Below are 11,961 nucleotides of genomic sequence, written 5' to 3' on the forward strand. Positions count from 1 at the left end.
ACATCTGGTCGGACTGAGTGTGCTACGGCCATGGGTAGTGCGCGTATCTAGCTAAGCTGTAGGCGTCCTCCAAGCGATCCCGCTCCGCGGAGCTCACTTTTGGCCTCTGTAGAGTGGGCCCGCTGTCTTTTTTTCCCATGTCTGTAAGGTGAATCTGGATCGTCTGTGAAATCGGAGTTTCTTCGCATTGCAGGCCGTGGTTGTTTCCGACGGTTTACTTGTTTCGAGGGTTCGGCGCGTCCCAGTGCCAGGCACCGGCGGATCGGGGAAGCGCCAAATAACTGGGTGCCGCCGTGCAGATAACGTCACTAGACATTTGATTTAGACCTTCCGTCGCATAGCATTGCCGATTACAGTAGCGGATATGATGAAAGTGCGCGTCCGCGAGAACGGTGGGTTTTGCTCGGAGACAGAGGAACCGTGCCATCCGGTTGGGAGACCGCACGATGGCGAGAAGTCACGGGCGGCTCCGGAGACGGTGACAGAGGAGTGGCGAAACTCGTGTTCATCTCATGATTTTCAAGGCCCGCAGACAATGGGGACGTCCAGCGCTTCTTGCATAGGGGCGAGACGGGACAGAAGCCTAGACTATCAGGCATCATGCGTACCGGCGAGATTGCCGAGCTTCCTTCGGAGTGTGGACACGGATGACCAATGCGGAATGACGGATGAGCGCGTTGTCGAATGCATGGGTGCCGTGAAGCCGGACAGGCACTACCCCGTTGGTGCTTCGAACACCAGCCGTGGGAAGGTATCTTCAGAAGAGCACCTGAACGTCGCTGAATTGAACGTCATTGCTAAAATGAAGGCGCTGGCAGGATCACGCCTCCTCCACACATCTAACCAGGCAGTTGGGAATTCGCTTCCCGAAGCTACCCTTCGGCTGTTAACTGGTAGCATGAACCTGCCTCAAGACGGATGTGGCCAGGATACTGTCGGTTTTCATCGTAGGCTTGGGGAAACCAGGTCAGGGGAGACACAGTTGTGCCGTCAGCAGGTACTGAACAGGTGTTCAGATTTCACCGGTGAGGGTCCGGAAAGCTTTGAAACTGCTTTCCGCAAGGCCGAGGTTGACTTCCACCTGTCGGGAAATACTGATGGCGTCGATAGTACTGGAAGCACTAGGTCAGAGGACTCCGGCTGTGAATCGCCATCCTCACCGCCGTTTATTGCGTCAGCGGCCGCCACTGGTTCCCCAAAACATTCTTGTGCCCCGCTTCGCAGCAACTCTGCAAGGGGCAACGATGGGGCCGCAATGGATAGTCGATCCAAGAAAGAGACGGTTGAGACAGACGGCGCTTTCTGGGTAAATGCCAAAAAACGCACCTATAGCCGGTCGCCGAGGAATATTCAAGCTGACAATGGCCGTGCACTGCCACTCAGGCATAATCAGGAAGGGAAGGGACGAATCAGTGGCGGCGCTACTTCTGCAGACTACTACGCAATGCATAAAGCCCTGCCCAAGGTGACTGGGGTGCGTTTCCAGGCCCAGAGGAACCGTTTTGTGGCGGAGTGGTATGACCGCGGTCGAACCAGGATGGCGTACTTTCCCGTCAAATTGTACGGATTCGAGCATGCGCGGAATCTGGCTATCCGATGCAGAGAGGTGAGCTGCGGGGCCTAAAGAGAAGAGCTTGCCGGGGGATCAAAGCGTGAATGCAGTGCCGACGAAAGGCATGCGGAGGCTTTCGGACAGAATGAGAGGAGCTTCGATGTGGTCTCTGCAGAAACAAGCGACTTTGGTATCGTGGTAGTGCACTTTTTAGCGGAGTGTCGTTCCTTTGTTTCGTACAGGAAGTGCTACAACTCAAACTTGCCAAGCGGAACAGCAAGGGCGACGATCCAAGCAACATCGCGTCCGCACGTCGCGAGAACGGCTGTGCAACTCTCGGGTCATTGGAGATTGACACGCCTCCGTTGAAATGCTGTCGCCTCGACAACAACATATCCACGGCGTCTGTGCCTTCTTGGCGACATACAGTTTTCCCGAAAACTTCAACTCCGCCTTTCCAGTCTCCCTTCCTCTGTGATGTAGCGACCTCTCCAGCACCGCCGCTCAAAAAATGCACTGACAAGGAAACACCTGCTTCGGACGTTAGCCTACTTCGATCGCTTCTCGCTGTCGATTCTGAGGCGGTCAACAATGCGATGGCTGCTCACAGTGAGCCGGGCTACTTTTCGGAAGACCCGTGTTTGCCGACGCTGCTGCAGCATCGGCAGGGGCGCCTGAACTCTAAGCGGACACAGCCACCGGCGAGTGGAAGAGCGGCGAACGCTGAGGTAGGAGAGGCCATCCTACGTGAGCTGCTTAAAAGAGTTGTGGCGGCGGCCGCTGACGGCGACCAGATGCAGAAGACCCATGGTAATGGCGGCGCCTTGGGCTCCAGTAGTTCAACGGGAAAGGTAAGCTGCGTGGAGGGAAAGAAGAGAAATCTTCGTGACGAATGGAGGGAACTGCTTGAGGCTGTCGCCTTTCTACTTGTTTGTAAACTGACGGTTTCATATCAGGCTCATCCCTTTCGATAAGCTGGCCACCCCAACGGATGCCCGATGGAGTTGTCCTTACTCCACGCCCTACTACGTATTTTCGCAGATACGCTCAGCGGTTCTTGTCTCTCGAACCCAGCCTCTTCTGCCTTCCTGTTTTCCACTCAGCGTGTATTCCTGTCGTGTTCTCTGCTGTTATCTGCGCAGGTGTCAACCGCGCCACTCGGCTTCCGTTCGCCGCTCTCGCCGCTGGATATGGCAGAACTTTTTCAGCCGGCGCCCTGCGATCAGACGCGAACAAGTGACAAAGACGAGCCTCGGTCTCTGCCTCCCGAGATCGTATCGTCGGCGGAGTGCCCTTCGCCTGCGAAATGCTTCCCATTGTGGCCAGATGCGCAGCAGTCTCGTATCTTGACCAGCGAATGCGGTAACCAGACAGACCGTGCTCGGAAGCAGCCTGTCTCGTCAGGCCTCAGACCTAGCGACAGCAGCGGTCTTGGGCGACGTCTCGCAGCACGAACAAGTGGGGGAGTGTGCGACCAAGGAGAGGGTCTGGTCGAGCCCTCTAACTACAGTCAAAGGCTTTTTGAGGTACGGGAGTTAGAAGAATGCGGTCATCAAAGCGGCGATGGTTGTGAGATCGTCCCAGCAGCGCGCTCGACTGCACAAGACTGCGGAAATCGAGTAGACAGTGGAGTGTTTTGCACGGACGATCTGCGTGCATCAGAGTCCTCGAACCTGTCGCCAAGTCGCACGGTGGATCCGTGTAACGCACCGGATTCGACAGACGTCCACGAAAAGAAGCTGGCTATACTCAAGACGGCGGTTAGTGTTATTATGAACGAGGTGATAGAGCGGTGCACCCGCGGACCGCCTGGCGGTAACCTAGGAACTCGCACACATGGCACTTCCAGCCTCCAGCGGGGCGGCGCTGTGTCGGGTGATGCCCGGGAATCCGGCGAAGAGGTCCGCAGCGTCGACAAGCAGCATCTGCTGCTGAATGCCCTTCGAGAAGCCATGGCAGCCGGACATCGCCCGGGGGGTTGGCCCGCGTAATTGCCAAAGGGTGTGTTGTACAAACTGCATGGAGCAAATGCCGAATCGGGTTTTTGGTGAAGAAGACAAACAGGGTTGTAGGTTGCAAACCAGAACCGGGGAGATACGCGGTGCGCTGACTGCTCCCAGAACCAGAGACGGCTGTTTTCCTCAACGACATTGCACAGTGGGCTCTTGACCTGTGTGAAGAAGTGGACGGAAGAACGAATCCACGTGAAGAGATTAATAGATGCCCGAGCTGGAGTGGATCGTGCCTTGCGAGCCTGTTGAAGCCTCGGCGCAGGCCATGCATGGCAGCCGAGCATCGTGCCACGGTAGTGGCGCTTCGAATGACCGAATCCATTTTTTTCTTCCTCAGCGACGCGTATTTCCGTGTCTGTTGACGCCTCTCGCCGTACTCTGGGCGAGGTGCTTAGACATGCACAGGTGTTCAATGAGTAGACGGATCGGGCTATTCGGGAGAAAGCGGGGACGCATACCGTTGTTCCAGGCCCTACGGTAGCCGGTGTCCGTGGGCGTGCCCCGCGCTCACTCCGATACGCGTCTAACCACATAAAAATGTGTCCGCTGCACACGGGTTCCAGGCTCAGAGCTGCAGAGAGAAAACAGGTGTGCTTTGATCTTTGGCAGTGAGCGTGAGTCAAGCTTACGAGGCAGTCACACGTGCATTCTTTTCGCGTGGGCCACTCGCTGGTGCGGAGTGTTAAGGGTGGTCCTCGGAGCGAGACTCAAAACCGCCGTTTGTCGACTTTTAAGAGAGACACGAAGGACGATGTGATACGCGCCTTGCCCTCAGGGCGGCCGTCTAGTCAGTGTATTACTTCCGTTCGATTTCGATGCATATTCGCGGCGCTGCATCGCCTTCCCTTGTTGGGGACTTGCCAGGCCAAGGTACAGATAGAAACGTGGACCAGTAGTTAACTGGGTGGTGCTGATGAAGTGGACGAGCTCGTGTCCGTTGGCCCGGAGGAAAATGCGTCTGAGAATCCTGTGGAGATTTTGGTGTACACATGTTCCTACGTTCGTCCACGGCTGTATATTTTCCAAGGGCAAGATCACGTCATGCTAGATGCCATGAACTCTTCTAAAGGTGTTTTACTGTCGTTTTTCACCGAAAATAAATACATGTTCAGACTCCACCGCTGACTAGGGAATCAGATGAACTCCATGACTGGGATCAGGGTCATACCGGACATCCTTACGCCTTACCCAGTCCATAAACCTGTATTCATGCCACGGGTTCGGAGGAGCCAGTGTTCGTTCAAAGGCATTGGTTGGCTGTTTATCTTTTCGGCCCTTTTTTAGAAGGCATGTGTGTGTGTGTGTGTGTGTGTCCCGTATCTTCTTGACCCACGGGGGTGTGAATGCGCTGTCCAGCGGATGGCCACTGCGTTTCTTTAGGTGTGCGTCATTTCCACGAAATGACAAGTAGAGCTTCAATGGCAGAAATGCTTGATGTGTAAACAATATTCTGCGATGACGATATTTCGCGTCACAGTTAGGGAGAAGATGGCATGATATTCGAGGGGAAGAGGGAGTTTCATTGAACGTTTAGTATCCTTCAGGTCTGCCCTCGTAGGGAAGCAGAGACTGGGCTGCGGGAGCACTGCATCCGCAAACGGATTCTACGTCGTGATGATACTCGTGCGGAAATTTGCCGTTAGTGGCTTTCCTGATGTGTGTCATGTATCAAGTGTAAGGGGTTGTGGCATCTGGGGACGCGGGGTTCGGCTCGTTTTTCGTTTTTCCTTTCTCCTCTCCGAGGAGCAAAGGAACACCCCAAGCTTTTCCAAGGCATATCCACAAACCGTCGTATGACATCGGATCCTTTGGGAATGACTCGGGCAGCGGGTGAATCGACGGCCGTGAATGCCCGAGGGAGGAACCGATGTTGCACTAGTGGGCGTATCGCTGGGACAGATTCTGTCGTCTCACCAACCGGTGGTAACGAGAGTACATTCTCTCATGGACCGCTCTGTGACAACGCGGAGGAGGCTGATGCACGAGCGAGGATATAGAGTCACCAGGAACTAAAAAAAGGACAGGTTTCATGAGGACGATGTTTGCATTGGGATCTTCGCTTTCGGTGATCTCGCGTAATGCACGAACGTGCCTGGAACGGCTTCGTCAACAACAGTCGAATGCCCAAGCCGGACGGAGGGCGATAACGTGGCAGTGGGGCTGCTCTGTGGGAGGGCGATAACGTGGCAGTGGGGCTGCTCTGTGGGAGTGCGATGTTGCATGTTGCCCTGTCATCGTTGGAGCGACACTTCGCCAGATTCTACAGAGGGCCCTCCGCCACCCTGCTGTATATACAGTTGGCTGGCTCGTCGCCGTGAATACTTTTTTAGACGTGCAACGCTGATTTTCGCGAATCATGCGGCAACTGCGCTCACGACGCAGCACGAGATAGACGCTGGTAGCCAGCTCACATTCGCCACACGACCACCATGGAACGGTTTCAGTGGGCCACAGGGCCCTGGCAGCGCGGAGGACAACATCACTCGACATTTTGCGTACAATGTGCAGCTGTCTCAGCTCGTGTTTTCGGCGCGTATACCTTGTATTATTTAACCCAGGCAATTAGGCTTTTTAGTTGATAATCTGTACCAACCGACCTAAAATCGTGATGTCCTCGGTGCGAGACCTGTGTACGGAGGCAAGTAGCCACCATGAGGAGCTTGACACTGACTTGCTCTCAGCATACTGTTTTAGGCAGCTCCGTCAATCACCTGTGTGAACTTTTAAAGGTACTGCAGGCAACGTGATGCAATGGAACCCTTTAAGTGAGACAATCAACTATGCTGGGGGCGCGTGCCTGGAGATGAGCATGCAGAAATGAGCGCCTCATACCTAAAGTAACCCGTGAATCCAGGGTTCGATGTAGGATCAACTGCACACGCACATACCGGTAACAACTTTCCAGAGTTTAACCGGACATACTGGACGGTCAGATGCTTTTTCATAGCCAAACAGAAGGCAGGTCTGCGCCGTTCCACCTGGTCGCGCAAACAAAAACCATGGCACTCTTACAGGCGTCGTGGAACGGAGTACGACGCCTTGCACAACGAACTGAAAAGATGACGTGTGTGTCATCTGCATGCAATCTTCCCGAGGGCAGGATCCGCCATAAAAAGACGAATTGTGTTTCGACACCTCATTCACATACTCCCTCATATTCCTACAAAAGAAATTCAGTCGTGTCTCTGACAACATCAACGCGACAAGGTCTGCATTTCCCTCGAGTGTGGCTGTAGATCCCTGCGCGGATGGGCGGTCGGTGCCGACACTTGAAACGACAACACGGATACGCAACACGGTTCCTAAACGTCGACGTTGCAGTTCTCAAACGTAGAAAACTGTTGGGAGGCCGCAAACAACCGGCGCAGCACATCTCGTAGTGAAACTGCCACGTACAATGGTGATGAGGAAGTGGTAGGATCGGCGTCGGAATCGGAGCGAGTTTCGCCGTCCCGTCCACAACCCGACAGGCAGGCTGCGTGTTGGGTTTCCTCTAGGAGGGACCGCAGGACCAAGCGAAGCTTCTGATACCGCAGCTCAAGCTGGCATTTTGTTTTGAAGAATCGAGCCGTGCCCGCTGTTGGTTTCCCTTCCCCTGTGCACAGCATCGGCTTCTGGGCCTTGGAACTGTGAGTACGGTTGCGCGTCCCCAGAGGCCGCATGTGTGGTGCCCGCCTACCCTGAAATGCTAAGTTTCTTCCTGACTGTGACGGAAGAATTACCGTCGTCTTTTGCTTTGCCGAGACTCGGGGAAGACCGCTTCTACCGACGCGCTGTCGACTGAGAACCTGACGTACAGTCGTCTGAAACCAGTGAAGGCAACTGCGCATCAAGGCTACGACACCATTTGCGTGACTCTGCGCTGTATCGGCCACGTGGCTAACATGCCACGATCGGTGATTCAGTCCCCCATCGTTGGCCCCGGCCAAACCGCGTGCGCTCCTGAACCCGGACGCTCCTGTCCCCTCAGAACTGTTCTCCGAACGTACTTTCGCGTTGCGCATCAGCTTTTTCTGGTGGCCCACCTCACACTCGCCATGTGAGCCTGAGAGCCCTCTGCCTGTGGCGAGTCCTGGCGGTCCCTCGTTTGCCTTCGCGGCGTCAGGTGCGCTGCTATTGAGACAGTGCACCCGCCCGGAACCCCCTGAGTCTTGCGCATCCCACCTGTGCCGCATTTCCATTCGCCCTTCCACACCCTCTTTCTTCTTCTCTTCCGTTCCCTCGCCCAGACCCGCTGGTCGTGCCAAATCCACTGCCTCAGAGTGCAACGAACCGAGAAATCGCGAGAGGGCTGGCAGAAACGAAGCGATTCGAGCGACGGCCTCGCCGCCCAGAGCCTTTGCAGATACTCTAGGCCCGCGAGCCAACAGAAGCCGGCACGCAGCCCAGAAACAGAGATGCATCACAAGGCAAGAGGAAACTCCATAAGACATTTCGGACAGAACCGGACAGATCGCTTCACTTTCCACGGCGCGCCGCGGTTCGCCCTCTGCGAAGAGACGCCGTTCCCGATTCGAGGAAAAGCCTCGAGGCTCCGACCCTGGGACGTCGGTAGTCTCAGAATCTTCGCATCTGCTGGCCACAGTTCCCTTGTCTTTCTGCGTGTCCTCCGCAGCGGCCGAGCGAGAGTTCCCACGGTCTTCGGGTACACCTACCGCGTTCTCGAGTCCCTTCGGTCGGGAAAGATGGAACTGCGGTGAAGCCTCGGATTCGCAGAGTCCCTCCCGTCTGTTTCTGCGCTCGACATCCCACAACTCTTTCAGGAGTTTTTCCTCCTCCTCTGTGGAACCGGTTTGCAGCGACGCGAAGCACGGCTCCCAGAGATGCAACGCGACAATCCGCTCCTGAAGCGTTTCTGGGCAGAGGCGAGTTTTCGGCCACGGCGTCGCGCCACTGGTGAGATGCACAGGGTCTCCGAACGCGTCGAGGAGGGGGAAGTCCAAAATGTTTCCGGCTTCTCCACTGTACCAAGGTTCCTCTTCTACACTTGAAGGCCCGCTTTCTTCCTTCTCGCCACCGGTCATGTGGAACCTGGAAGACGGCAAGGAAGCCTGAAAAGAGCCGAGCCGTCCGAGGGCCACGAGGATTCGCTTCCCCGTGGCCGCGCGTTTCAGTCTGCGCCGTCGGAGGAAGGCTCTCAGACTGTCTCGCAATGCCGCCTCTGCCTCGCGCCTTCCTGTCTCGTCCCCGTGCGGAGGATCACCCGCTTGCTGCCTTCTGGTAAGAGCGTCTTCAGAGTTAGGGTTCACCCCCACGTGGCGCCCATCAGGCTCTCCAGTCTTCGTCGTCAGGAACGGCGGTTTCAAATCTTCTGTCATCCCCCCCTCGCCGTTCTCCTTCGGCGGGCACGTCGCCTCCGTACGCGCGAAACCCCCGAGGGGTGAGCTGACGTTCGTTCTCTTTCGGACGAGCGACCGCGCCTGCGCTTCGTCGGCCAAAATGCCTTTTTCGCCAAGACTGTCGACTCCTTCCTCCCCGTCGTTCACGGCCTCCTCTCGCTTCTCCCACCGAGACGCGTCGCCGTACCGACTTCCCAAGAACTGCTTCTGGAGCGCTCGCAGCGACAGCCGCGAGTCGGCGGCCAGACGCAGAAGCACGTCTTCAAATCTCCCAGGAGTGCGCTGTTCTCCCTTCGACTGGGTCCCGAGTGCGCTCGAGGTCCGCGCCTCCTTTTCCTCGCTTGCCCTCCCTGCCACGCTCCCGCCGAGCCTCTCAGCCTCCACGCGTCCCTGCACGTCCTCCCTTGGTGTGACCCCGCTCCCCTCAGTGGAAGGCGAGCCGCCTTCTCTCACCTCTCGTCCCTGAGGCCGAAGAGCGATGCATCTGGAGCCCGAGAAGGAAAAACCGTTTTGGACGACGCGGCCACCGACAATGCGGAAGGGAATGCGGCGCGTCTTCTTCAGACTCGGCTCCGCACTCGGCGCCGACCTCGTTGGGACTTCCTGAAGAGTGCAACGCGCGGTCCAAGGCGGTAGAGAAGACGAAAAGGAACGAGACTGCAGTCCCCGCCCCGCGTGAGCCTCGGAGCACTCGCCGGAGCGTGGAGACTGCATCGCATCCAAGACGCGTGGGACACACATGCCCGCCTTTCGACCGCTGTCAGAACAGTGTACTGCTTGAACGCTTCTGTCCTCCCTTTCGCGGGCTTTGTCTCTTCTGCTTTGACAGTCCGAAAAACGACGAAAACCCGGATCGAGACATTCCGACACGCATTCCAAGGGCGACTGACGCGACTGTGCATCGCGCCACGTCTCGCCATCACGGGACGCGTTGAAGGCAGTTGCACGCAGGAGAGGAGAGGCGGGCACAGGCACGCGGCTTCTCGAAAGTTCTGCTGAGTGGCATGACGAGCGGCCCGTTGGGGGGACGCGTGACGCCTCCGGTTCCCTCGCGCCACGTGTCCGCTCGTCGACTCGTGCACGGTTTGTCTCAGCTCGCGTCGCTCCTCCACTTCCTGGAGAGTCTTCGAAACCGACCCTCGGTGCCTTCTCCCCCTTCTTCACCCCGCACAGAGACTCCACAGCCTGCGCACCTGAAAGGAGACATCCCGCGCCTGTCAGTTGCCCCCGCCCCTCGATCTCGCCCGCTCTGTCTCTGGAGCCGGAAGGAGCACCTCTTCGCCGACGTCGCTTCGCTCGTTTCTGAGATCCAGACCAGCCAGGAGACGCATGCATCTGCGATTGCGTCTCTCTGTCTGGCCCGCTTTCGCTGGACGCGCGACGCGCCTCTCTCCCTCTGAGGCGGTTCGCCGTCTCGGGCGATTCCTGCGGGTCGGTTTCTGCCTCGTTTTCTGCTTCCCGTCGGGGGCCTGCCTCCTCTCGACGGAAAGGAAGGCCGGGCTGTCGCCTTTGAAAAGTTCCTCCTGTGTCCACGTCCGCGCAGTCGGCCTGTGGCCCTCCAAGAAACGCGTCTTGCCGAGAGCTGACAGAACGGCCTGGCGCATGCACAACCGCACGAAGAGGGGTAAGACGCGCGCCTGACGCGACGCGTTCACTGGCGCCACATGCCCTCGGGCGCGAAGGACAGTGCGGCGCTTCGGACACTGGCGAGCAGGAAAACAGACTGGAGGTCGTAAGAAGAGGTCTCGCGGAACCTCCCGTCACGCCGATCCACCCCGCCCTTCCGATGGAGTCTGGGAACTCGAGGAGGCTGACTCGTGTCGTCTTCTCGCTCGCGGCTGCAGCCCCCGGATCTCGGCCGGCGTGCTCAGAGGCCATGCCTTCCAACTGTGCGCTCCCGTTAGCATCTCGTCTGTTCGAGTCAGGACACAGGAAGAAATCCAGGTGACTTCTTCGGCGTCGCCGCTTCGCGTCTCGCGCTGGACCTGAGGCTCGTCTGACGCCTGTCCGTGGACCCTCTGCATGCGGTTCGGCCTCGCTGCGCCCGTCACTCGCCCCTCTCTCCCGTCTGCCTGACATGCGGCTCGCCCAGCCCCTCTCTTCGTCTGTAGGCGGAAGAAGGAGCTCAGCGAACGAGGGCGGAGGGAGGAAAGGGAGAGAACGCGGAGGACGCCCGTGTCGTTCATCTGGGATCCCTGGACGTCCGCCGGAGCCTGCGCATGCAGAGAAGTTTCTCCGACAAAAAGACGGGCCGTCAGGGTCTTCTCGCGCCTGATCTCTGGCCGGCTTCTTCCGTGCGCCCCACTCAGGACTCGGACGCGTCTCGGCCTCTCCAGGCGCGACGCCGGTTCGTGTCCCTGCGGACATCGTTCTCTGCCTCCGGAGCACGTGGAATCTCGCGTTCTCGTCGGAAGTTTCCCGAGAACGCGCGCGGCGCGTCCTCAGCTAGCCTCCTTCCGCTTTTCGTCCTGGGGGGGGGGGGGGGGGCGGTCCGTTCACTCCCTGTGTTTGCGACACACGCTCCCTCTAGCATCTTTGTGTGACGCACGACAGTCTCCACTCTGGGCTCTCTGCTCCTCGTCTCCCCTCCGCCCCTCCGACTTGTGCGGCTGAAAACGCGCATGCAAAGCAGTTTTTCTCAGCCAAGAACCCGGCGGTTGAGCGAAAACCGACTGCAGCGCGACACCCGCCTCCTCCGTCAACAAAAAACGCCTCCCGACCAGAGTGCTTCAAAACAGATTTTTCGCAGAGTGCTCACTGCCTCCCTTTCGGGCGAACGAGGCAGTGAAAGCCACAGCTTTTCCGGTTGCAGACCTGGCTGTTTCCAGCGGAGACGGTAGCTGAACGGATCGCCGAGAGAAAGGAAAGGGGAAGAGGCGAAAAGGCGAAAGAGTCGCTGTAGAAAAGGATCGTCTTTCTGCTTCCCAGAACCCTAAAGGGAAGGCCGATCTCTCTAGTCTGCTCTTTTTAGCCGACTTACGGTAAACGAACCTCGAGCTCGCCGAGGAAAGCCTGCGCAGCGAAGAACAAGGAGAGTCCAGAGAGAGGAGCGGAGGGG

At 57.7% G+C, this 11,961-nt stretch overlaps 2 protein-coding genes across 2 annotated transcripts; one reads left to right on the plus strand and one right to left on the minus strand.

The window, feature by feature from the left end:
* Positions 1-367: 367 nt before the first annotated feature.
* NCLIV_019690 (uncharacterized protein) lies at positions 368-3,543 on the plus strand (the record flags this gene model as incomplete). Its single annotated transcript, XM_003882163.1, has 3 exons — positions 368-1,606; positions 1,795-2,403; positions 2,695-3,543. 3 exons carry the CDS (start codon positions 368-370, stop codon positions 3,541-3,543), a joined length of 2,697 nt encoding a protein of 898 aa, XP_003882212.1.
* Positions 3,544-6,135: 2,592 nt separating this feature from the next.
* Positions 6,136-11,270, minus strand: NCLIV_019700 (conserved hypothetical protein; the record flags this gene model as incomplete). The annotated part of the gene is made up of 4 exons (XM_003882164.1): positions 6,136-6,190; positions 6,397-6,436; positions 6,961-7,057; positions 7,554-11,270. The coding sequence occupies 4 exons, from the start codon at positions 11,268-11,270 to the stop codon at positions 6,136-6,138; spliced, it is 3,909 nt and encodes a 1,302-aa protein (XP_003882213.1).
* Positions 11,271-11,961: the final 691 nt, after the last annotated feature.

Source organism: Neospora caninum, chromosome VIIa (assembly GCF_000208865.1).
Source record: "Neospora caninum Liverpool complete genome, chromosome VIIa".
NCBI lineage: Eukaryota > Apicomplexa > Conoidasida > Eucoccidiorida > Sarcocystidae > Neospora > Neospora caninum.